At 61.0% G+C, this 25,762-nt stretch overlaps 1 protein-coding gene across 8 annotated transcripts; it reads left to right on the top strand.

Annotated features, from left to right (window-relative positions):
- Nucleotides 1–1,443: 1,443 nt before the first annotated feature.
- Nucleotides 1,444–24,881, top strand: L1CAM (L1 cell adhesion molecule). 8 transcript variants are annotated; one of them, XM_043459407.1, is made up of 29 exons: nt 1,444–1,573; nt 10,593–10,756; nt 13,418–13,432; nt 13,948–14,053; nt 14,235–14,437; nt 15,418–15,540; nt 15,668–15,838; nt 16,270–16,381; nt 16,568–16,752; nt 16,891–17,022; nt 17,127–17,270; nt 17,863–17,974; nt 18,104–18,270; nt 18,385–18,541; nt 18,779–18,903; nt 19,035–19,145; nt 19,283–19,480; nt 19,664–19,734; nt 19,864–20,086; nt 20,659–20,774; nt 20,975–21,176; nt 21,276–21,398; nt 21,494–21,667; nt 21,753–21,872; nt 21,979–22,134; nt 22,631–22,753; nt 22,960–23,032; nt 23,137–23,148; nt 23,547–24,881. In XM_043459407.1, the coding sequence occupies exons 2-29, from the start codon at nt 10,681–10,683 to the stop codon at nt 23,776–23,778; spliced, it is 3,762 nt and encodes a 1,253-aa protein (XP_043315342.1). In that variant the 5' UTR covers nt 1,444–1,573; nt 10,593–10,680; the 3' UTR covers nt 23,779–24,881. The 8 variants fall into 8 exon arrangements, with proteins under 8 accessions (XP_043315342.1, XP_043315346.1, XP_043315344.1 ...); XM_043459405.1 differs by having other exon boundaries at nt 1,445–1,573; nt 22,631–22,765; XM_043459411.1 differs by lacking the exon at nt 22,631–22,753.
- The last annotated feature ends 881 nt before the right edge of the window (nt 24,882–25,762 follow it).

The raw sequence follows: 25,762 nt of genomic DNA, 5'->3' as shown, positions 1-25,762 counted from the left end.
AGTGCCTCATGGAAAATACCCCCTCTTGGGCGCCCATGCCCGCCCTCTGCCCAGCTTCCTCCACGCGCAGCTCCCAGCCTACCGGCCTGGTGCCCCCGCTAGCCCCAGCTTCCTCACGGCTCCTGAAGGGGCTGGATGGGTGGCACAAAGGCCCAGGCAGCTCTCCTGCCCTGGGTCTGTTGGAATCGAAGAGTGGGGGGCCACTGGCCGCCCTGGGACACACCCTGCACCTGGCTCCCTTGGTTCTCCCTGCCCCAGCCCCCCCCTCCCCCCGCTTCACTCAAGATTCTGAAGACGCCTGGACCTTGCATCCAAACCTTCCCTGGGGGCACATGGGACCACTCAAAGATTCCCCTTCCAAGGATTGTGGGATGGAATGGCAAATCGAGGCCCCCTCCCACGGGGGCCCCTTGCACAACTCAGAGGGTCTCAGGAGGCCCAGCTGAGGGCCTGAGTATGCTTCACTGGGCCACAGGCATGCCCATAAAAATACCATGGCCACCAGGGCCGCAATCTACCATCTGGGCCCTAGGCCTTCCTTGCCCTGCGGCTGGGCTCGGCTGGCTCCGGAATAGCTCTGCCCTCCTCCTGGCCTCGGAGGTCACGGCCGCCAGCACTGGTTGGGGGCGCTGGGGAGGGGATGGTCCCCGGGGACTTTCCAGGGAAGGGAAGGGCTGGGCCACCGGGAGAGGTCGGGATGAGGCCATTTCCCAGGACAAAGAAATCAGACGCCAGGAAAAGGGACGGGGCGGGGGGGGGGGTAGTTCTGGGAATGGGTAATGGCAGCTCGACGGGGGTCCCTCTCAGCCACCTCCACGCGCCCCGCATCCCGGGGCTCTGTGCTGCTCAGGAGCGCGCGCCCCGTTGTGCCTCCCTGACTAGCTGAGATCCCTGCCCTAGCGAACAGAGCTCCTAGGAGTGGTTCCAGGAAGAGCTGAGAAACTCGGGAATCCTGCTGGAGGTGGGGGGCGGGGGGCCATCCAAACATCCCCCAGCCAGGGCGCGGCCGAGCCCGCTTGGCGCGTGGGTCTCCGCCGCTCGCCAGCGCCCTCGAAGGCCGGGTGGAGTCTGGGGGGCATTTCTTTCTCCCCCACCTCGACCCCCGATTCCTCTCTCCGCCGCCCGGCACCACGATCCGGGGGGCGCCCCAGCCTCGAGACTCCTGCCCGGGGCCTCCACTGCGGCGTGGATGTTCGGCTGCGGGGCGCCGCCAGGCCAGGGACTCCAGGGCTACGGGCGCGGGTCTGGCGGGACCCGGCGGCCGGGATGCCACTGAGCTCCGGAGGGGGGGGTCACCGGGGTTCCCCAGCTGCGCTGGCCTCGGTCTCCGGGTCCCGCCGGGACGAGGGGCACTACGGGGCGGGGCGGGCGGCGGGGAGGTGATCTCACTCCCCCCGCCCTCACGTCCCCCGCCCTCCCCGCCCCCTCCCCGCGCGCACGCCCGCCCCGCCCCGCCCCCGCCCCGCCGCCTCGGCCGCCGCAGCATCAGCATCGCAGTCTCGCTCGGGCGGCGGGTCCGAGGCCGGCGCGTGCGGAGGCTGGGCGGGCAGCCCGAGAGGCAGCCACAGCGCAGGTAAGGCGGCCAGGCCAGCCCTCGGGCAGGGGCCGCGCGGGCAGCGCCCCGAGCCTCCTGTCCCAGCCCTTCCCGGAGGGGTTGGAGTGGTAGGCGGGTGGGCGAGAGCGGGGTGCCCCACCCGGACCAGCCCGCGACCACCGGCGGAGCGGCCAGAGCTCCACCCTGGCCGGGCGCTCGGCTCCGGGCCCCGCAGAGCGCAGCGGGGCAGGGAAGGAGCATCCCCGACAGGTGAAGACTACCTGGGCGGCGCCCCCAATGCCGACTCTCCGGGGGGAGTCGGGCAGGGTCGGTGCGGGCCGATGGGGGGCCGAAGTTGACACGTCTCGCCGGGTGTGCGCGCGCGGGTGAGAAGGCAAGAGGGATGGGACCCAGGGACCCCCACCCACGCGTCCCCATCAGCCGCCGTGGGGTGTGGCCCTGGGCGTGGCTGCCCCCCTTCCCCCGTTCAGGATCCTGTTTGGTGGAATATTAAGCTTCCCCGTGTGCTTGGGGGGCAGGTTGGACAAGGCCGCCCAGCAGTGGGGGGGCAGGGGAGGGAACTGGGCTGGGCGCTGCCCGGCTCTCTGCCCCAAGGTAGGAGAGGGGGGCTTTGTTCTCCTGGTTTCTAAACCCCAACCTGGCCTCCCCAGGGTTCCCCTCCCCCCTTGTGCCAAAGACCAGAGTCTCCCGCCTTGGAGCCCGCAGGTTCTGCAGGCTCTCGGGACCCAAAGAGGGCACCCCAAGTGAGGTGGGCCTGGACACCCACTAGGGTGCCACTGGGCACATGGATGTAGACTGTGGCCCATCAGGTAGGGGAGGTGCAGGAAGGGGGGGCCGCGTTGGTCTAGTCGTGACTCGGCCCTGCCCACTGCAGGGCTTGTGCTCATGGCCATCTTCCTTCTGGCTGTCTAGTTATGGGAGGAGATGGCATTTCCTCTTGCCGCTTCCTAGGGTAAATTTTGGGAGACTCTTGGTTGGCATGCCCAGGGCCATCCGCCCCCTCCCAAGAAGTGGGGGGCCTGACACCCCCTTCCAAGGAGGTGCCCTACTTCCAGTTAACTCCACCCAGAGAGCAGGGGCTTCTGGGCAACCCGGTGCCATCTCTGCTGACTCACGTGGCCCTGAGGGTGAATAAGCCAGTAACGCTTCCCTCCCATAAAGTGCCCCCGAGTCCCACCTTCCTGGTCCCCTGTGGGGTGGCTGGGGTGGGGTGGGGGGGCCTCTCGCCTCTGACCAACGCCTTGCTGCAGGTGATGGGGCTCAGCCCAGCCTGGCCAATCACAGGGCCTCCATGCAACACCCACAGGTGCACCCATGGGCTCCTTAGCTCTCCTGGGGGGCTCTTGGCTAATCTATGGCCACATGGCAAGCCCTTATCAGTGCTGAGGTTGCGACACCCCTTCACCTGATGTTTGTCTTTGCTACATCCTTTCTTTTCATGTGTGTCTCTTTCTCTTCATGTGTGTGTGTGTGATCCCCAAAGTAATACATCTTATTGTGCTAGGCTTGAAATATACAAAAAAAAAAAAAAAAAGAACAAAAGAAATTAGGGATCTTTGGGGATCTGATCACAGAGAGAGACCCCCGCTCAGCACACCCCAGCCTCAGTCTCCCTGCTTGGTTACAAACCACTCCCAAGAGTCTCCTCCCCCAGCGCCCAGCCCCCTGCCACCGGGCAGTCAGGAGCTCCTCCCAGCTCAGGAGCTCCGGGGCCCACAGGGCGCGCAGTCATTCACAGGGCAGCATGCCCTGCTGGGTGCCTGCCTGTGCCAGGTTCAGGGCTGCCCATGGAAAAGCCAGGGACACACTGGACCCTCACCTTCTTTGTCTCCAGATGGGTTTTCTGTTTTCCTTTGTGACTCCCCACAGGGTAAGAGGAGACAAGAATTGAGGCAGGGCCTTGTCCTGGGCCTACTCCAGTGGGCAGATGTGCCCAGGCTGTGTGCCCCCATCAGCCTCTTCCTGTGCCAGGGTGGGTAGCTTCCATGGCACGCACTTGGGCGAGGCCAGCTGGGGAGGCGCCCCTGTGCCACACCCGCCATTGCATGGCCCAGAGACGCAGGCCCTTCTGCCCTTTCTCCTCTGAATCATGGCATTCTTGGCTGTCACGTGGGGTGTGGACCCCTTCTTCTGCAAAGTCCCTTTCAAGGCAGACTGTCCCTGGTGCCCCTCTTGATGGACAGAATGTCTCCTGCGACACTCTTTCTGTCCAGGGGGCAAGCAGCCTTGCCGTGCCTGCCCTGGCGAGCCAGGGCGAAGGTGCGATGGAAGCCTTTCTCCAACCCCTTCTTGGGGGTGACACAGGAGTGGGTGGGAGCAGCTTCCCAGGGGGTGCCCTGGGCTGAGCAGGGGTCTGTTCTGGGGGAGAATGGAATAACGGAGCCCACTTCCCTCTTCCACCAGGCCCCCCCGCCACGTGGCATCAGTGGCCATCCAGAGTGCTGTCCCCCCCAGAGCTGTGCCCCACCCTGGGATGTGGACCGTGAGGGAGAGAAAGGATCTGAACCCCCGCTCTAGGGTCCCAGGTGGGCTGCTGGCTTGGCCCTATTCCTCCTCCCCTAATTGGGAAGGCTGGGTTGAGGTCCCTGGGTGGGGCCTTACACCCCCCACCAGTTTTCTCCCTCCTGCTAGCTCTGACCTGGCCATTACTGGATGCTCCCCCACTACCCTGCTCTCAGCTGCCTCCTTATACCCTCACCCCCGACCTGTTAGCTTCCTTCTCCCTCTGCTCGCTTCCTGCCCCATCGCTGTGGGGGGGCACGCCACTGTCCCCCTCTCTTTGGTCCCCACACACCCTTGTCCCTTGTCTCCCCATTTCCCCTTTTGTCTGCCTCCCATCTCAGAGTGACCACCTCCTAGCCTGCGTCCACTGGGTTGGGCCCCGGCCTCCCGTGGAGCTTTGTCTGACCTGCAGGGTGGCCAGGGCGGGGGTGGGGGGTGCCTGGTGGCCGCCAGCCAAGGACTGGGGGCAGTCAGCAGAGGCTGGCCCACCTTCTCCCCAGACATCAACAGGATCTTTGTGGCTTCCTAGAGGCTGTGGTCTGCGAGCGGGAGGGGCCGGAGGGTGGTGAGTTCCTATGCAGGGGGAGGGTCTGGATGGACTGCTGGTCTTTCCAGAAGCTTTTCTTTGTCCAGTGCCCCCCACCCGAGGCCTGGGCCTACGTCCCCACCCCCCGCCATGTTCTCCCCAGGTCACAGAGCTGGGGGAGGGGGTCGCAGACCCACCCTCTCCCCTGCAACGGGGCAGCCACTGCCAGCCTCTGGCCCTCAACCTAGTAGGGCCAACTGGGATAACCTCGGGTTGAGAGGAGCAGGAGGGCTGCGGTGTCCTAGGCCTGGCCCTTCCTGCCCTTCTGGTGTGTCCCAGGAGCCAGGCTTCCCTCGGAAGTGTTCAGAGCCAGGCAGCTGGTCTGGAGGTTTGCACCAGGGCAGCTTTCTGTATGTGTGTGTGTGTGTGTGTGCGTGTGTGTGTGTGCATGGCTTCCCCATATTCCTGTTTGCATGCATGAGCATTAGCCATCTCATTGCAAGTGTGCAACCGTGTGTGTGTCCTTGTGCTTGGGAGAGTGTGTGCACACAGATTGTCCTGCGCCGCGTGGATCCTGTGCTAGGAAGGGGCGGGGCTGATGCTGGTGGCAGCTTCAGAGGCCGTGTGTGTATGTGTGTGTGTGTGTGTGTGTGTGTGTGTGTGTTTCCCTGTGCGCTGTGGGGGCTTCCTGCTTGGGATGGGGGGTGCCCTCTGGCCCCTCCCCTGGCCGCCTGCATTCATGCCTTAGGAATGCTGAGGCCCAGGGGACAACAGAGCCTCCATTGTCCATCTCCAGGCTTCCGGTGCCCCCTCTGCCCTTTAACCCTTTGGAACAGGGAGCCCTGAGGCAACCAGAGAGGCCCAGCTGTGTCTGAGCTGTTTCCAGGAGGCCCCTTCTCGCTTGGGCCAGGTGTCCCGGGGCCAGCGGGGCTGCGCAGTTCGGGGTGGGCCTTGGGCCGGGCCCCTCTTGCCTCTCCCGTTGTCCGGGCACCCTTCATCTCCCATAGGGCCTGCCACCTTCTCTCCTCTGGGGTCCTGGAGCAGATATATGTCGCCCCCTCTTGCCCGGTCCCCAAAGCCCCCAGCCCCCTCTGGTGCCAGGTTCATTTCTCAGGATGCGGGCTTGCGACCTTATCCTGAGCCCACTTTCCAGACCTAGAGGGAGGGCTTAAAGGGGATGAGGGGGCCCCATTTTTAGGCCGTGGGCATCAGTTTTCCCAACTGGCCACACATCCTGGGAACCTCTCTGCTGCCCAGGAAGGGAGTCCATGCCACCCCTAAGCTGAATCTGGAAAGAGGGGCCCTCTAGGTAGCCAGGTCTTTGTGAGAGGGGCCCTGGAGCCTTTGGTTTACAGAAAGAGGTCAGAGCATCCCAAGGTTCTGCATGGCCAGGAAGAGAGGAGCCAGAAACCAAGAGCTGTCTGCCTTCTCTTGTGCAGAGTCCTGGGTGGGGGGGGAGGGGTTGAGGGGTAGGGTGGTTTCTGCTCTGTGCTGAGACGGGATGTGGGTCACCTTCTACTTCCGCATGGCCCGCTCCCAAGAGTTCCCTCCCGGTTGCCCACATTTGCCTGCCATCTGCCTAGCAAATAGGCCCTTCCCCAGGGGGCAGGCTGGCTTGGAGCGCATCCCTGTCCAGGCCCCTGACCCTCTGTGAACACAGGCAGGTGTACACACAAGGATGCCTGAGACGCCCAGAGGCAAGCTGATGCCCCTGGAGTCGTCTTTGGCGGCTTTGGGGGCCTCCATGGCATCTAGAACCCCATACCTGGTGAGCATGGTGCTCCAGTTCTCTGAACCTCAGTTACCTCAATGTATACAATGGAGATAATGATAGTACTGCTCCCCCCAGGGTCATTTTCGGGATTCAATGAGTGATGCATGTAAGGCTATTTAGAAGCATTCCTGGCATGTGGGACGTGCTGGCCACAAATTCAGTTAATAAAATAAGAAAGGTGGGAATGTCCAACTGCCGTTGGGGAGGTTTCCACCCCCCTTCCTTTCTCAGTGGAGACCGTCTGCTCTCCCCTCTCTCCCACAAAGGGTTAACCTCTGCCCCACCCCTTCCTTACCCTGTAAGGAGAATGGTCCATTACAGGTGAGCTGGTGTTGCCTTGGAGACCACAGCCTTGTAGGGGCTGAGGGCGTGCTCTCCCTGAGGGTGGGGCGAGGCTGGGACTCAGCAGCTTCCTCTAAGACTTCTGGCCGCCCCCCCACCCCCCCACCACGGTACCTGTGGGGGCTCCTACCCAGGAGCCTCTTTTCTGTAGTATCTAAATTACCCATTAGGCTGCGGCAAGCTTTCCTCCCTTCTTCCCCCATCTTTGCCAGTGGAGGGAGCTGGCTCCCATCTCCATGGAAACCCGCCAGCCACGGCCTGGTGGGGAGGGTGAGGAGGAGCCTTAAAGAAACACAGTGCCTGGGGTGGAGGTGACACCCACCCCACCCCATTTGTATACCCACTGACAGCCTGGAAAATTCCCCACCAGCCCTGCTGAGCAGACAGCCCAGATGTAGGTGGCCCCAAGCGCCCCTTCAGGCCTACCAGATCATGGCCCTGGCACTGCCACTCTGGACTATCTTATATACCCAGGCTGAGCCCCCAGCCCTGCCCCCTGCTCGGAACAGACCAGCGGGGGCACCTTCCTGTGGCAGGGGAATTTCTGTCCATGGGAAGGGGCCGGGAGGAGGCCAGCTAGGAGGTTCCCAGAGTGTGTGCAAGGAGAAAAGCAGCCCTCCCAGATCTCAGCCTGGCTTCACGACCTCCCAAGTGTGCCCCCCCACCACCCCGCCCTGTCCCCACTTAGAGGATGGAGGCCAGAGGAGAGGATTGGCCTGAGGATTCGGGCTGTGGCCGGGGTGGGGCTCCTCCAGGGTCTCACTGAGGTGCTTCCTGCTGGCTCTTGCACCTCGGAGCCTGCCATGCCCTTTCTCCCTCCCTGCCTGCCCCTGTTGAGCTGGCCCGTGGATGCATGGGCACCCCCTCTGCCCTGGGGCAGCTCGCTGAATGCCAGCAGAAATCTTGGAGGGAGGTCCTCTGAGTGCTTGTCCCTCCTCCCTTGTGGGACTCCCCACCTGCTTCCTAAGGGTCTGCCAGCAGCAGCTTGTTTCATCTGTAACCGCCCCCCATCCTATGGCCACAAGTGGCCAGGGCCCTGCCGCTCTGTATCTGTTGTTGCAGGCTTTGTTTGTCTCTGCCTTCTGTTGGTCTCTCCACCGTCCAGCCTGACTTCCGAGCCCAAGAAGCCCCATTCCTGTGACTCGGGTCCATCTCCTCTCCCCCCCCAACCCCGGCCCTTGCCTGGCACACCCCTGTCTACAAGGATGTGGAAAATGTGCCCCTGGGCTTGCGCCTGGGCACACACTCACACACACACTCGAGTGCACACGCACATACACACCCCTCACTCATCTTGCTCTTTCGGCCATTTCTCATCAGTTGCTTTTTGCTTTTTGTCTCGTCCTTTGTGCTCCTCGCCCTTCTCCTCTCCCTTTCCCCGCTGCCCGGGTCTCTGTTTCTGGGTTTCTCCACGTGGGTTACTGTGGTGGTCCAGCATCTCTTTGTCTCCCATTCCCTGCCCCCCCAGCCCTCCTGCTCTGTCTCTCCTGTTCCCTCCTGCCTCTTTCTCGCCCTGTCTGTCACCTTTCAGTCTTCCCCAGCCTGCCCCCCAGCGCCACCCCCCCCCCCGCGCCTTTGCAGACGTGGCCTTGGCTCCATCTGTACACCAGCTTGTGGAACACTCCCCCGCCTCCTTTGCCCCTGGAGGTGCTGATAGGGGGTGGGGGGCCTGCTGCACTGACAACCTGAGCTGCTTGCTCTGTAATTGCCTGAGGAATGGGGAGAGATCAGAGACCCAGCCACAGCTGTCAGGGGCGTCCCCAACTTCTGGCTCCTGCCTGGACTCCGGGGGCCTGGGAAGGTGGTGAGCTGGGTGGCAAAGACCAGGAGACTAAAAGAGGTTGAATGTGAGACTGTGGGGTGTCAGGATGGGGCAGTGAGTGGAGCCCATGGGGATTGGGGCTATCCTGTATCCCCTGCATATACACCAGGGTACACATGCCAAACCCCATTCTGGGGACAAACAGCCATCCTCTTTCCAGCAAAAGGGAGTGCTCCAGCCTCACAGGCCAGAAGGATGGCGTTGAAGATTCTTGCTTGTCTCCCTCCCCTCCCCCTCTGAAGACCAGAGCACTCAGAGCTCCCAAGGCGGCTGTTTGATTGCCTGCCCTCTGATCTGAGTCTCCTACTGCTTCCTACAGGCCTTGAAGCTGAGGCCAAGGCCGCGTGAGGCCCACCCGGCTTGCGTTGACTTGGTGGACCTCCTCCTTTCTGGGACCCAGTTTGGCTCTTGCCCTCAGGAAGTGACCAAGCCATTGCCACTTCCTTACTCTCCTGGTCACTCTCTCGGCCATCAGCCTGTCCATGTTGACCCACCCAGGTGCTTCCTTCCCTGCCTCCCCCTCCAGCTTTGGGTCTGGGAGTCTGAGAGCTCTAGGCTGACAGCTATTCGCCACTGTCCATTTTGCCTGCCGGGTCCCAGGGCAGTCTGCTGAATTCACCATGCTTCTTGGGTCACCTTCTACAAAACCAAGTTGTGGCTTCTGGCTGCCTCCTGATTGACTGAGTCTGAATGTCTTGGCATGGCATTCCAGGCCTCCCCACCCACTGCTCCAGCCTTCTGGATGAGGCTGGTCCCCATTTTGATCAGGTCCTGGCTGGGAGGGAGTTTGCCTGGGATGGACTTGGTGAGCTCAGGCATGACATCCAGGCTCCAGCCCCCAAGCTCTCGGTCACTTTTACTTTTGTCTTTTTCTCACACCTCTTCCTGTTTGGGGGTCACAACTCTCTTCTTGGGAGTGTCTCTTTTTCTCATCGTTGGCAGAGAAGTGCCCTCCACTGGGCCCTCGGTCACTGGGGCTTCTTGCATGCAGAGGTGGCCTGTGCATATAGCTGGCAGACTTGGGCTTGGGGTGGACACATCTATCAGTTGAGCCCTGAAGACTCAGAAAAAAAAATCCAGAAGGTGGGCCTGGAAGACACTCTAGATGTAAGAAATGCTGTCCCAGAGCTTTCCCTGAGCCCTGATCTGAGCCTGGCTTGCAGCATCTGGAAGGGGGGAGGCCACAGTTGCCTCTGTTGACCCCCTAGGAGCCCGAGGGACAGCTGAGAGGTGCTTTCCTCGACTCTCTCCTGCCACTCCTTGAGGGCAGGCTTCCTTTCCCATTCTTTCTTCTTTTTTCCTCAACCTGTTCTATGAAATGCAGCCTTCTTGGTTCCCTTCTCTTCTTGTCCTGTTCCCACTTCCCAAGTCTCCCTGTCCCCCACCAGGTTTTTAGGTCTGAACAGCACCCGGGGATCAGTTGGTTCCGAAACCACCAGCAATGAGACTGTGACAAGGGTTCTTCTCTACATATGTGTGCATGCATGCTGTGTGTGCACACAGAGATAGCAGACAGGAGTCATGCCCCAGAGACACAGATGCGCAGGAGCAGACGCCTATACTTCTGCGTGCCTGCAGTCATACACACACCCACTCATGAGTGCCTCCCGGTTCCAGAGAAAAGGGACATGTCCTCCTGCATGTATGCACATAGCCACACAGCTACTGCACACCCACATCCACACTCATGCCCACAGGCCCCTGCTTATGGGCCCTTGAGTCACACATCAGGAGGACGGGCACAGAGAAGCCTGTGCCAGGCCCAGGGGAGCGGATGGGGCAACAAGTTGGTGGTGCCGGAGAGGCAGCTGGTGAAGGAGGCACGGCCATTAGGAAGGGAATGAAAGGCGAACTGGAGGCCCAGACTCTGCTGGTCTCTTCCAGGTTTTCTTCTTCAAAATGGGGGGGTAGGGGGAGGGAAGAGTGGAGGGGGCGGGGCCGGGGGAGGGGCCAGGAGCCCAGGCTCGCCCAGATGTTAGTCACTAACATCCGTCCGTTCTCTCTCCTCCCTTACCTTGCCCTTCCCTTCCTCCCCTCTCGCATTCCCCCCACCCCCGGCTCCCTCCCGCAGCCACCCACCAGCCACCCTTCCCTCCGGCCTGAGCTTTAGCCGAGCCCGGCCGGCTTTGCCGCGCCGAGCCGCCGGCGCCGCCGGGAAGATGGCCATGGCGCTGCGGTACTTGTGGCCTCTCCTCCTCTGCAGCCCTTGCGTGCTCATCCAGATCCCCGAGGAATGTGAGTAATCGGAGGGCGCCGCGGCGCCTCCCTTCTCCGCCGCGCTGGACTTTTCTTTATTTTCTGCTTCCTCACTTTCTCTGGGTTCCAGACCCCCCGCCCTTCCCTTCCTGGGGACCCGGAGTGCGCAAGAGGTACCCGGACTTTGGATCCCCCCTGTAAAGTACAGGGTAGAAGACTTGGGCTATATCAGTACCACGGACAGGGACCAGAGACGCGGGAGGGAGGGTGCTGTTTCAGCACCAGGGACAGCGGGCCTGGCGCCTGACCCGCCCCCTCGGGCCTCAGTGCCGGCCCCACCCCGCCAAGGATGGGGCAAGCGCGAGAATGTCTTCAGCTAGCTAGACCAAGCCTCACTCCGGCTTCTGACTTGAGTAATCCTATCTGGGGCCCTTGGTAGCCCTTTCCATGAACTGAGACAGGAAAAGACCCCTTGCGAAGATCCAGCAGCCTTCTGGATCCTTAAAATGTGATGTGTAGTTGCTTAGTGGGGGGTTGGAGGTGGGGCTGTTGGAGTAATCCTTTCGAGGGGGGTTCCTGGGGAGGGTGACTACAGGGCTGTGACTGAACGCGAGTATTTGTGTATGCTTTCGAGCTGGACAGACTGTGTAATTTGTCTGGATATATTTTTAGATGTGTGTGGTGTGATACATTGACTAAGTAGGGTGATACATTGACTAAATGGGGATATTCCCGAGTGTGATTTTGATGTCCTGTGTAGGTAAGTTTGTGAGTCACTCTAACCGCTTCTTACTGGTCACATTTGTGAAGCTCTGTAGGTATTTGACTGTTGACATTGGATTGTACTAGTGAGTCATACGGGCCTGTGAGTACCTGTGTGTGGACCGTATGTTACTGTGGGTGTTTTCTCCTGAGTGTGAGAAGGAGATATAAACACACTGCTATAAGCGGCTTTGGGGCTTGTGTGAGGGACAGTTGACATGGTAGATTTGTGTATCTTAAATCTGTTCCTTGTTCGCTCCAGTAGCTTTCCCCCTCACCTTTCCACCTTTGTCTCTGAGCCTGCACCTGTTGGAGGCCAGCATCACTGAGAGATGAGCTGTGTGCTGAGGCTGGGGGAGGCTGTCCAAGCCAGGAATGGGTCAGGGGCTGAGAGAGGTGACCATGACTGGCCCCTGACATTGAGGGGCCTTGAGGGTTTGCAGGAGGTGGGGAGGGTCTGATGGGAAGAAAGGTTGGGGCTGTCTCCCTAGATATACACATGGAGCTCCAGGCAGTCACACCCGAAACCCTACCCCAGCTGCAGAAGCACACGGACCAGCCACCTGTATCCAGCCAGGCACAGAGACCCCCCCAAGAGGACACACGGGGGCACACAGGCACACACAAGTGAGAGGCTGAGGTACAAAGGAACACAGCCACCTGCATGAACACAGGAGCGGGTAGGCCACAGAGTCGTACAGTAAATGCAGGCAGGCACTCACAGCCTCCCGAGGTGCTCTGGCCAGACACGTCCGTATAGAGGCACACGGGCAGATGCTCACAACGTCACTGCAGCACTGCCTGGGGCATGCCCACGTGTGCCCAGACTCATATTTTGGCACATTCCCACACATGTGCTCGTCTGCCTCCCCCTTCATCTCCCCCCAGCAGCCTTCAGGCCTTACCCTGCTATGCCTGTGTGTGGAGGGGCATCGGAGACCCACGGCGGGTCTAAGGGGGCCCTGGGCACTGACTGGCACCTGTTATTGACCCTGATGCAACATGGCAAGCAACCTAGTGCCTCCCAGTTGGAAGCTCTCCTCCAGCTCTCTCCCTCCCCGGCCGCTCCAGGCCCCTTTGTCTCCTTCCCCGCTTGCCCCATCCTGTGGTCCCTCTCACTGTCTCTGCCTCTCAGGCTGCCTTCACTGGCCCCTCCCCAGCACAGAACCCTCTCTGCAGTGTCCCCAGGGAGCCCCATCATCTCTCCTGGGGGCCCCTACCCTGAGGTTTTCTGCAGAAACAAAAGCTTTCAGAGGCAGCCCACTGCTGTCAGCCACCCTGGCCAGTGCTCTGCTGAAGCCTGGTGGCACTGGGGGCAGAAGCCCCGGCCTCAGCTCCAGGGAGCTTGGCGGCAGGCTGGGAGGAAGGAGGGGGAGAAATTGAAGCCTGGTGCCGGACTGGCAGGCCCTGGAAACTCAGATTCAGCAGGGCCTTGGGGAGGATTTGGAGGAGAGGGGGCCGCTGGGCTCCGAAGGCTGGGTCCCGGGTAATTGAAAATACTGAGCTGTGCTAATTGGATTAGGAGGGATACGAGCTGGAGCAGGGGAGTGTGCCCTGGCTGCTATAGGCGGGCTGTCTGCCTCTCTGGCTCCCGAGGCATCCTGGGTGGAGGGCGGGGGGTCAGTTCTGCAGGCCCTGCCAGGAGGAGGCAAGGATCTGGCCACAGCGCAGTCTTTGTTAAAGTCACAGATTTCTTTCTCCCTGCCGCTGGAGCTGAGGCCTACTGGCCCTGGCCATTGCCCGAGCCCAGGACTGGCGATCAGGCTGTGTCCTGGAGGTCTTGACCTTGCCATAGCTGTAGCGTGGCGTGTGTCCCCTTCTTACACCCTCTCCCAGCCTCCCCCTCCCCCAGGGTTTTCTGTACTTCTTTCTGCCCAAGTCATCGGGAGACTTGTCAGCCTTTCTCTCATTCTTTCCCTTGCTGCATGGATCTCTCAGATGAAGGACACCATGGTAAGTTGGGGGGAGGGTGGAAATGTTTCCCAGGAGGCCCTGTATGCCTTGTGCCTCATGCAGGCTGCAGTCTTTGCTGGTTCTTGGGTCCTGTGGCACCTGAGGGGGGCGGCCTTGTTCTGTCTCCAGCAGGTGGGTTTCCTCCCTGGCTCTCCACCTGTCTCTGGTGGTCCACCCTTCCCTCTGGTCCTCCTCGCTCCCCGTGAGGGGTTTGCCCTGGTTGGTGCCTCTGTCTTTGACTTCCCCTGTCTCTCTTTTCTTTCTTTCACATGCTTTGTCTTTCTGTTTGGCTTCTTCTCTCTCTTCTGGTTTCTTTCTCTGTAACTTTTGGTGCCATCCTGTCTCTGTTCTGGTCCCATCCACCTTTGCCCAGATGCTTTGGGCTCAACTTGCTTCTCCCCGCCCCGAAACCCCATGGCCATGTGGCCTGTCAGGCTCCAGACCCGGCTTCCGTCCCCAGGGGACAAGGGTGAGGGCTGAAGTGCTCACCACATCTGTCCCCCCTCCCCACCCAGTGATGGAACCCCCCATCATCACGGAGCAGTCTCCCCGGCGTGTGGTCGTCTTCCCCACAGATGACGTCAGCCTCAAGTGTGAGGCCAGTGGCAAACCCGAAGTGAAGTGAGTGACCATCACCTTCTAAGCCCTGGGGCTGACCACTGACTTGACCCCCAAGCCCTTGTGGTCCCCGGGGCCTTCCCCCTCCTGGGCATCCCTCGCCAGTCAGGGTCGTCACCCTGGCCCAGCCCCTGGCCCAGCTGCCCGGCTTCAGGCCTCCTCTGAGCCTTTTTCTGCCCTACAGGTTTCGCTGGACTCGGGATGGCATCCTCTTCAAACCCAGAGAGGAACTGGGCGTGACCGTGAACCAGGCGCCCCATTCTGGCTCCTTCAGCATCACGGGCAACAGCAGCAACTTCGCCCAGAGCTTCCAGGGCACCTATCGCTGCTTTGCCAGCAACAAGCTGGGCACTGCCATGTCCCATGAGATCCAGCTCATGGCTGAGGGTGCGAGGCGCTGTGGGGACCGGGGAGGGTCTGGGGCATGTGAGCGGGTCCCCAAAACCGATCCGCCGAGCACATGTGAGGCTCCAACCTGAAAGCCGAGCTCTCTCAGCTGGTTGTTAAGAGTGCCAAGGGACCGGGCACCCTGCTGGCCCGCAGCCACCTCTTCCCTCCTCGCCCTGTTCTTTTGCCACTCTTTCTGGTCAGCTCCATCCCCCCTTCCCTCTCTTCTGTGCTTTGCCCTTCTTGGCCTTGGGGCTTGCTGCCTGGGGGGTGCCCTGGGAGGGCTTGTTGACTGAAGGAGGGCAGGACTGAGCCTTTCTGAGCCTGGGCTTCGGCTTCTACCCCATCCATCCCTGAGTTGCTGTCTGCTGTCCACCACCCTCCGGTCATCTCCTCCCACGTCCCCTCCATCACTGTGTCTCCTCTCCCCTCCGTTGTGCACCTCTCACCTGACCCCTCTGGCTTCCCTTCTTACCGCTGTCTGCCTCTGTCTTTATCTGTGTCGCCCTCTCCCTGGGGTTTTCCCCCCCAGCATTCCATCCTCCTCTGTGAGCTTTCTGCCTCCCGAGCTTGCACTCGTCTCTTTTCCTCTGCCCCTCCAGTTACCTTGGGAACCGTTGCCATGGTTTCTGTGTCAGGATGATGGAAGGGGCTGTGACTCCAGCATCCCACCACGGCTCCCCTCCCCCCATCGCTGCACCTCAGCCTTCCCCCACCCGCCCTCATCCCTTCCTCCTGGTGGGAGCTGAGAGTTGTAGAGAGTTAACCCTTCATGGCCATCTGGCCTCCGGCCCATCCTCTCCTCTGCGCACTGCGCTGGTCTTGGCCTTGAGCCCAGAGAGGATCCAGAGTCCTCTGCCTCCCTCATGTGCTGCCTCACCAACCTGCGCCCTCGGGTAGCCCTCCTCCTCTCCCTCTGCCCTGCCTTCACCAGGAAGAGACTGGAGACTCCATGGGGCCAGCCTCTCTGTCCCTTCCAGGTACCCCCAAGTGGCCAAAGGAGACAGTGAAACCTGTTGAGGTCGAGGAAGGGGAGTCGGTGATTCTCCCTTGCCACCCGCCCCCCAGTGCAGAGCCGCTCCGGATCTACTGGATGAACAGCAGTGGGTGCCCATGAGGGGCTGCCGCCAGGGGCAGGGGACGGGTCAGTGGGTGTATGTTCCCAGGGGAGGGCTCCTGACCTCTGACCTCTGCCTCCTTCCTTCCCCCCACCCCCCCTCCCTCCCACAGAGATCTTGCACATCAAACAGGATGAGCGGGTGACCATGGGCCAGAATGGCAACCTCTACTTTGCCAACGTGCTCACCTCAGACAACCACTCAGACTACATCTGCCACGCCCACTTCCCTGGCACTCGAACCATCATTCAAAAGGAACCCATTGACCTCCGGGTCAAAGCCAGTGAGTCCCAAAGGCTCTGATACACTGCCCTACTCTTCTCCTACCCTCATGGTGCATCCCATCAGTCTTCTTCGAAGACAGCATGCCCCACATGCCTTCCCTGGGTGGTGAGGGCAGAGATGGGGCCCTCTCTTTAAGAAGACGAAGAGAAGGAAATGGCAACCCACTCCAGTATTCTTGCCTGGAAAAGTCCATGGACAGAGGAGCCTGTCGGGCTGCAGTCCATGGGGTTACATGACTGAGTATGTGTGCATGAGGGTGGAGGGAGATAGGCTGGTAGCAATAAACTGGTAGAACTAAAAAAAAAGAAAAAGACGATGATGAAACTGAGGCTCGGAGGGCTCCCTGGGGTGTCCAGAGTCACCCAGCCTGGGAACATCGTGGGTGGGGGTGGAAGAGTGCGCCATGCTGCCCGCTCTGTCTCCTCACAGCCAACAGCATGATGGACAGAAAACCACGCCTGCTCTTCCCCACCAACTCCAGCAGCCACCTGGTGGCCCTGCAGGGGCAGCCCTTAGTCTTGGAGTGCATCGCTGAGGGCTTGTGAGTCTGGGTCCCCTGGGAGGTGCGGGGCACGGGTGGAGTCTCTGTTGTGGGGCGGGGCAGGGGTGGAGCCTCTTGTGGGGCGGGGTGTGGGCGGAGCCTCTGCCATGGGGCAGGGCTGAGCGGCCGGGTCCTCTCTCCTCTCTGCTGTCTCCCTTGGCCTCTGTGTGCGGTGGCCCCGGGCAGCCCCACGCCCACCATCAAGTGGCTGCGCCCAAGCGGCCCCATGCCAGCCGACCGGGTCACCTACCAGAACCACAACAAGACGCTGCAGTTGCTGAACGTGGTCGAGGAGGACGACGGCGAGTACCGCTGCCTGGCTGAGAACTCGCTGGGCAGTGACCGCCACGCCTACTACGTCACCGTGGAGGGTATGGCGCCACTGCGGGCATTCAGGCAGCCAGAATGCCATGCCCATAGTCACGGGGGGTGGGGGTGGGCAGAGTCAGGGCCGGCCCGGGAGCTGGCCGCCTGCTGTGAGCTCAGATCGGTTCTCCCCTTCCTGGCAGCTGCACCATACTGGCTACACAAGCCCCAGAGCCATCTGTACGGGCCAGGGGAGACTGCCCGCCTGGAATGTCAAGTGCAGGGCAGGCCCCAACCGGAGGTCACCTGGAGAATCAACGGGATCCCTGTGGAGGGTAAGCAGGGCTTTGAGCAGTGATAGGGAGCGAAGCTGGGGGGCCCAGGGGGTAGTGACTCACTTCCCTGCCCCGGGCCCACGGCCCATCTGCCGTCCGCGCAGAGCTGGGCAAGGACCAGAAGTACCGGATCCACCATGGAGCCCTGGTCCTGAGCAACCTGCAGCCCAGTGACACTATGGTGACCCAGTGTGAGGCCCGCAACCGCCATGGGCTCCTGCTGGCCAATGCCTACATCTATGTTGTGGGTGAGTGTCAGCCATCTGCCTTAGAGCCCCCTGGTCCATCCCTGTAGCCCTGCCCCGGGCAAGGCCACCAGGCCAACTCAGCCACAAGCTGGTCTGTGTGCAGTGGCTGCCCTGCTCCTGTCTGGAGCCTTCCCCACGTCTCCCGCCCATCCTGCCAACAGCGGGGCAGGTCTTGCTGGTATTTCCAGACGAAAAAGCAGCCCCTGAGCCTGGTCCCTGAGCAGAGGCTCACCCTGGCCAGGATGCTTCTGTCCCCAAGCCTCGGGGAAGGTGGGCTTGGGGAGACCCAGAGAGCTTTCAGGAAGAGGCAGGCTGTCAGCGGGTGAGGGGGAACCTCACATAATTGATAGGACGTGGGAGACTGAGACAAGAGGCCAAGAGAGGCTCAGCCTGGCAGGGGCTGTAGCCGGGCACAGGGAAGCAAGATGGGCAGGGCTCACGGGGCCTGGTGGAGTCACTGTCAGCTTCCAGAGGCTGCCAGCTCTCCTGGGAGAAGCTGCCCTGGTGATCCCTGCGTCTGCCTGCTGACTGCATGTGGGTGCTCGCCAAGCCCTGAATTCGGCCCTGTCTCCCATGACTGCTCCTCGCTCAGAGCTGCCGGCCAAGATCCTGACCCCAGACAATGAGACATACATGGCAGTCCAGGGCAGCACCGCCTACCTTCTGTGCAAGGCCTTCGGAGCCCCTGTGCCCAGTGTCCAATGGTGCGTGCCCTGACCCTGGTGGCAGGGGGTGGGGGACACCTGGAAGCCATCTTCCAGACCAGGCAAACAGGGAGGGCCAGGGGTCCCAGCCCACTGGGGTCTGAGTGAGGCCTTCCTTGCTTGTCCCAGGCTGGACAGGGACGGAAAGACAGTGCTGCAGGATGAGCGCTTCTTCCCCTATGCCAACGGGACCCTGGGCATCCGAGACCTCCAGGCCAATGACACTGGGCACTACTTCTGCCAGGCTGCTAACGACCAAAGCAACATGACCATTGTGGCTAACCTGCAGGTCAAAGGTCCGATGCCCCTCCCTGCTGCTGCTGATTGTAGCTAGCAGCCCCTCCCTGAGGGAGGGTCAGGGTCTCTGGGGGACCCTGGAATGACCTTCCCCTTCTCATCCTCATCCTCAGATGCCACTCGGATCATGCAGGGGCCCCGCAGTGCAATCGAGAAGAGAGGCTCCCGAGTGATGTTCACGTGCCGGGCCTCCTTTGACCCCTCCCTGCAGCACAGCACCACCTGGCGCAGGGATGCTCTCGACCTGCAGGAGCTGGGGGACAGTGACAAGTGCGGGCCCAGCCCTAACCTGGCCTTGGCAGATGCGGGGGGCAGAGGGGGGGAAAAGCAGGATGCCCAGACCTCCTGGCCTCATCCATGGGGGCAGGGGCGTGACCCAGTGTTGAGCGGGAGGACCTGGAAGGAGAGGGAGGAGGGAGGAGTGGCATGTGGGGGGGGGCAGGGAGTCGTGGGTCCCCTGGGGGGACTGGAAGGACAAGTGTGCCCCCACCCCCCACCCCCCACCAGGTACTTCATAGAAGAGGAGCGCCTGGTCATCCACAGCCTGGACTACAGCGACCAGGGCAACTATAGCTGTGTGGCCAGTACCAAGCTGGACATGGTGGAGAGCCGGGCAGAGCTGCTGGTGGTGGGTGAGTCCCCAGAGGGTATCTGCCTCTTGGCGCAGAGGCGAGGGAGACATGAGAGCCCAGGCATCCGTCGCAGGGGAAGTGGGCCAGCTTGGTTGTGAGTGGGCCAGAGATCCAACTCCTGTGGCCCCTAGGGAGCCCCGGACCCGTGCCCCAGCTGGAGCTGTCTGATCGCCACCTGCTGAAGCAGAGCCAGGTGCGCCTGTCTTGGAGCCCGGCTGATGACCACAATGCCCCCATTGAGAGTAAGAAGACAGCAGTATGGTACTCTGTTCGCCCTCCCACCTGGCTCCCTGTCCCTTCCTCTGGGAGAGTCAGACTTTGCACACCCCCCCGACTCGCCACCCACCAATGACTCCACCACCGGTTCACTTCTTGGTAGAGTATGACATTGAATTTGAGGACAAGGAGATGGCGCCCGAGAAGTGGTACAGCCTGGGCAAGGTGCCCGGGAACCAGACCTCCACCACCCTCAAGCTGTCGCCTTATGTCCACTATACCTTTCGAGTCACTGCCATCAACAAATACGGCCCTGGGGAGCCCAGCCCGGCCTCTGAGACTGTGGTCACGCCGGAGGCAGGTGAGCGCCAGGGAAAGTCAGGAAAAGGGACAGTGCCCAAGCTCCCTTACTGCCAGGGGTTCTCCTGGGGCGGCTGCTGCCTCCTGACGTCTAGGGTCACAACAGGTCATTTCTTTCTTGGTCTTCGGCCTTCATGGCCTTAGTGGGCGCCCACAGCATTGATGTGTCCACATTACTTTGCAGCCCCGGAGAAGAACCCCATGGACGTGAAGGGGGAAGGAAACGAGACCAACAACATGGTCATCACTTGGAAGGTGAGAGCCCTGGGCCAAGCTCACCCCTGGACCTCAGATCAGGACTCAGGGGTTTGCTACCCCCTCAAAAAGCTGGCTGTCCTAAGGACCAGGGACCTTAGGAGCTTCTTTTTTGCTCTCCCCCTCTAGCCGCTACGGTGGATGGACTGGAATGCCCCCCAGATTCAGTATCGAGTGCAGTGGCGCCCCCAGAAGATGCAGGGGGCCTGGCAGGAACAGATAGTCAGTGACCCCTTCCTGGTGGTATCCAATACATCTACTTTTGTGCCATATGAGATCAAAGTCCAGGCCGTCAACAGCCAGGGCAAGGGCCCTGAGCCCCAGATCACCATCGGCTACTCTGGGGAGGACTGTGAGTATCCTGCCCATATGCGGCCGGCGGGGGGGGTGGAGCCCGCATGTGCCTCCCTGGCCCACTCTCCGCCCCCCACTCAGGGATCCGGCCCAGTGCCAGCTCCTACCTCTTAATATAGTGCATTCCCTAAGAGTAAGGCTATTTGCTTACATAACTGAAGAGCTGTCTTGCAAATCCAGAAAGACACTGACCATCCATAAGTTGGCATCTATAACTTAACTGTCTGTTTTGATGGCAGCCGATACCCCCAATGTGGGACCCAGGACTGTCTTTCCTGCAGTCCATGGTCCAAGTCAGGATCTCCCACATGGCGTCCACTTATCCTGCTTCTTCCCTTGCCTCGAATCTAGAACATGACCAAATGTTTAGTTTGATTATGCAGTCGAGATCTTTTCTAGTTCCTCTGTCACAGTTACTATTTTCTCTCTCTTTGAGGAGAGACCCTGAGACCATGTGAATGCCCTTGCTCATTAAACTGCCCACCTGTCACATCACATCCAAATCCATCTTCCCGCTGTGGGTGGGCAGAGTCCTGGGCTGGCCTCATCCATGTCACCGGCCCTTTGCAGACCCCGAGGCAAGCCCTCTGCTGGAACCCGTCGAGGCCCTCAATTCGAGCACTGTGCTGGTCAGGTGGCAGTCTGTGGACCCAGCCCTGGTCAAGGGCCACCTCCGGGGATACAATGTAAGAGTCCATCGTGTGGGGGCTGGAGAAATCCCTGGGGTGACGGGTGGGGCAAAGGAGTGACAGGACTGGGGCTGGGTTTCTGCCAGCTGCTCCCTTGGGAGGGCCGTGAGGAACACATGCTTCTCACCCCACCCTACCCCGACCTGGGTCACTGCCAGACCCTTTCTGTCCTTCTGGGGTCTCCTATCCACCTGCAGGTGACATACTGGTGGGAAGGCAGTCAGAGGAAGCACAGCAAGAGGCATGTCCACAAAGGCCACGTGGTGGTGCCAGCCAATGCCACCAGCGCCATCCTGGGAGGCCTGCGGCCCTACAGCTCCTACCAGCTGGAGGTTCAGGCCTTTAATGGGCGGGGACTGGGGCCTGCCAGTAGGGTGACCTTCAACACCCCTGAGGGAGGTGAGCTCTGTGCCCTGCACCCCTGCCTCCACGCCCCCCATCCCTTCCCACCTGGGGTGACCGGGGCAAGGACTTGCCACTGGTCTCTGTGCCCTGCAGTGCCTGGACACCCCGAGTCGTTGCACCTGGAGTGCCAGTCGGACACCAGCCTCCTGCTGCACTGGCAGCCTCCGCTCAGCCATAACGGCGTGCTCACTGGCTACGTGCTCTCCTACCAACCTCGTACGTGTGTTGTGGGCCCGGCCAGGGGGTGGAGGGGGGAGCCGGGGAGTGGGCCGCACTGGGGGCCAAAGCCCACTGCTCACCTGTCCTCGCAGTGAACGACGGGAGCAAGGAGCAGTTGTCCTTTGACCTTCCGGACCCTGAGCTGCGGACACACAACCTGACCAATCTCAGCCCCCGCTTGCGGTACCGATTCCAGCTGCAGGCCACCACGAAGGAGGGCCCGGGGGAGGCGATCGTGCGGGAAGGAGGCACCATGGCCTTATCCGGTGAGCTGGCGGGGGCTCCAAGCAGGCGGCGAGGGCAGGCCTTGGGGCAGCCTCCAGGTCCCGTGACCCTTCTCTCCATTACCAGGGACGCCGGACTTTGGCAACATCTCTGCCATGGCTGGCGAGAATTACAGCGTGGTCTCCTGGGTCCCCAAGGAGGGCCAGTGCAACTTCGGGTTCCAGATCTGGTTCAAAGCCCTGGGGGGTGAGCCTCAAAAGGGGGTTCAGGGCCCAGAGGGGCTGGGGCTGGCATGGACCCAGGGTGCTGCCAGGCCCTCCCTGCTCAGTCGGATTGCCCTCGCCCCCTACAGATGAGAAGCTGGTGGCTCGTCTCCCACCACAATACGTCAGCTATAACCAGAGCTCCTACACGCAGTGGGACCTTCAGCCTGACACTGACTATGAGATCCAGCTGCTCAAGGAGCAGGTGCTCCTGCACCAGATGGCGGTGAAGACCAACGGCACTGGTGCGGGGGCCGCGGGCAGGCCTAGTCAGCTTCCCTCCATCCCTGGACTGCCCACTGCCCCACCAGAACCTCTGTGCCCCTAAGCCCGTGATGGAGAAAAGACCGGGTCCCTGAAAATAACCCTTTTTTTTTCATATCCTCCACTGGTCCTGTTGCCAGGGAAGCCATTTCTACTGAAGGTCTTCCTCCCTGTTCCCCCAGAGGGCCCCCCGACTTTCCCTTCCCCGATCAGCTCACCCCTCCCTCCAGCTGTCTGAAGTCCTCAGACATCCTCAGCTGCTCCTGTGAAGTCCCTGGCGTGGGGGGTCCCTGGCATGGGGGCTTGGCAGGGTTGGGGGTTGGCAGGGGACAGAGCCAGAGGCTTAGAGGGAGGCCCTTGCCCAAGGCCGGGGACTGATGGGGCAGGCTCAGGTCCTGCAACTGCAGTGCCCCTGGGGGCCCCCCGCATTCAACCCTGGCCTTGGCCTCAGTCTCCTGCCTCCTCTCCCCTCCCCAGGCCGAGTGAGACTGCCTCCCACTGGCTTTGCCACCGAGGGCTGGTTCATTGGCTTTGTCAGCGCCATCGTTGTCCTGCTTCTTGTCTTACTCATCCTGTGCTTCATTAAGCGCAGCAAGGGTGGCAAGTACTCGGGTACATCCCGGCCGTGCCCCCCCCTCTCTCGGTCCCTGAGCCCGGGCAAGACAGCATGGGCATGCTGGGGGCGGCGGGCAGGTGGCCCGAGGGGAGTTGTCGGCGTTGAGTGTGCGAAGGACTGGGCCCATGTGCCTGGGGCCGGGCTGGGTGATGGGGCAGGGTGAGCAGCTGGGCCTGTTCTGTGTCTGCAGTGAAGGACAAGGAGGACACCCAGGTGGACTCGGAGGCCCGGCCCATGAAGGACGAAACTTTTGGCGAGTACAGGTGAGCTGGGGGTGGAGCCCATGCCCCCGGGCCGCCCAGCGGCACACTTTGTGTGCGTGACTGCATCTCTTTGTCTCTCCTTTGTGCTGCGGGGTTGATGGCAGGTCCCTGGAGAGGTAAGGCTGGGCTGTCACACTCGGGGGGCAGGGACCCTCCTGTGGGTGCTTTGTGCCAGGCCAGTGCACTCCCCATGCCGCCCGATCCTACAGGTTCCTGGTTCAGGGACCAGCCAACAACACTGACACTCAGCTCCCAAGCCTCCCTGTCCCTGTCCCTGTCTCCAGGGATGGGCTGGATGGGCACCCCTGCTCAGCCCGTCTGGAGACGGGCACCCACACACCCCCAGGGTGCAGGCATGTAAGCTACACGTGTCCAGAGTGAGGCCTTGTCCCCAGTGTGCTCAGAACACACAGAAGGGGGGTCGAACCCAGGCCTACCATCTCAGGCCAGAGGCTGCCTGCTCCTGCTGGGTACCATCGGGTCATCTCCTATGGTCCCCGCCCTCCCCTTGCAGTGACAACGAGGAGAAGGCCTTTGGCAGCAGCCAGCCATCACTCAACGGAGACATCAAGCCCCTGGGCAGTGATGACAGCCTGGCTGACTACGGAGGCAGCGTGGACGTCCAGTTCAATGAGGATGGCTCCTTCATCGGCCAGTACAGCGGAAAGAAGGAGAAGGAGGCAGCAGGGGGCAACGACAGCTCTGGGGCCGCATCCCCCGTCAACCCCGCCGGGACCCTGGAGTAGCAGGGTCTGGCCAGGCCAGGCAGAGCACCGCCCAGGTTGCGGGGCTGTCAGAGGTCACCACGATGGCCCAGCCCGAGACCTGTGCTGGGTCCCTGACCCTGGGACTGAGGCCCGTCCTTCTCTCCAGTGAGTTGGGGGGCCAAGGAGGGTATCTCGCTGCCTCAACGCCCCCTTCTGACTCCCTGGTCCCCACTTGATTGCCAAAACCCAGCTGCTCTGCTTCTTGGGCACACACTGCTTTTTCACTCCAGCTCGGGGGCCACTCACATGCCAGGAGCTTTCAGGTGCTGCCTTGCCGGCCTTTGGGCAGGGTGAGGCTGTGGTTGGGGTGAGGAGGCAGGCACAGCTGTGGAGGGGCTCTCCCCAGGACCAGGGTTGGCACCTCCAGCCCCAGCCACTCGTTGGCCAGTCAGACTGGGACAGGGGACCAAAGTCGGTGTCCCTGCCTTCTGCCCCATCTTCTCGGCCATCTCTGCTCCAACTGGGATGGGAACTGAACAAGCTGGCCACGGGTATGGAGGGGGCCATCTAAACAGACCAGAGTCCCCCTCCCCGACTGCCTGTGTCAACTTGGCCCACCCCACCCTGCAGCTGGCTTTCAGGAGTTCCAGACACACGCTGCCTTCGGTGCCCACCACACAACATCCAAGTGGGCTCCGCTGTCCCTGCCCAGGCCCACCTCCTCCCCTGGCCCCAGGACCCCTTACCAACCCATGCCCCCAACCCCAGTCTGAACTTGTTCAGCCCTTTGCTCAGCGATCCCCCCCAGCCCTGCCCCCCCCACCTTGGAAATGTAAATACACCGCGACTTTGCAAGTTTGTGCTCTCACCCTTTCCCCATATGCCACTAGTGTGTAGGCAGATGTCTGAGTCTCTAGGTGGTTTCTAGGTTTTCTAGCAATTAGCTTTGATGATCCCATCCCAGGAAAAAAGAAAAACAGACAAAAAAAAAAAAAAGGAAAGATCAGTTCTCCCAGCAGCCACCATCGCCCCGAATGCCTTTGCTTGGTCTGTCAATGAGCCCTTTACAAAAAACAGAAGTATATATATATATGTACATAAATATCAGAATTATAAAAGGCAAATAAAAACCTGGAAACAAAGAGGCGCTCTTGTCATTTTACCCAGCACCAGGTCCCGCACTGTGGTTCCACCTGGCCTGTTCCCCTTAACCCGCTGGACTTCCAGGGGCAATCTGGGCTCTCAACCACTGTTGGGCACCTTGTTCCTGCAGCTTCAGGCCCCGGGGGGTAGAGCACCCTGGGCTGCCTGGCCCTCCCAGGCAGTAAAACCCCCCCTCATATGAATGACAGAGACCTCAAGTGGACCCGCTGGTACAGACGGCCAGCCAGTCCTGCTGATCTGCGTCTCTTTGCCCTACTCCCATGCTCAGCAGAGGTCTTGGTGTCTGTCCTCTTTAGCTGAGTCACTACAAAACACCAGTAGAAGGCATCTTTGCCCCCATTCTCACCATCAAATCTGCCCCCTCCACCCCAGCCCCAGCCCAGAACCCTCAGTGAGGTGAGCTGAAATCCGAGGTCGCCCTCTCCACCCAGGTCCCAGGTCCCACCCCACTGCGACTCATCAAGGATTATTCTCTTGCTGTATCTTCCTTGTCTTTTCTGCATCTCTCATTTTTGGCTCCTGTTGGTTAGTTCCGGGAGCAAACATGCAATAACCACATTTCATCCCTAAAAACACCAGCTAGTAACACTACATGCCTCTGTGGCTCTTGCCCTGCTATTCTGCTCCTATTAATGGATCACCCCTCAAGACTTGTCTGCCCTAATCATCCCCTCTTAAATCTCCACCTAAAACAGCATCTGCTTCTTGGTCCCAAAACATGTCTTCTTGTTCTTGCAACAATAGAATGTCTTCACTCAGCTGAAGATGCATTTCCCAGACTCCTTTGCACCTAGGTGGGGCCACTGGGACGGAAGTGCGGGGCTGTGCCCTGAAAGAAGCACAGCGTGTCTTTCCCTGC

Source organism: Cervus canadensis, chromosome X, assembly GCF_019320065.1.
Source record: "Cervus canadensis isolate Bull #8, Minnesota chromosome X, ASM1932006v1, whole genome shotgun sequence".
NCBI lineage: Eukaryota > Metazoa > Chordata > Mammalia > Artiodactyla > Cervidae > Cervus > Cervus canadensis.
Note: the sequence above shows the minus strand (reverse complement) of the source record. Positions and strands in the feature narration are given on the sequence as shown.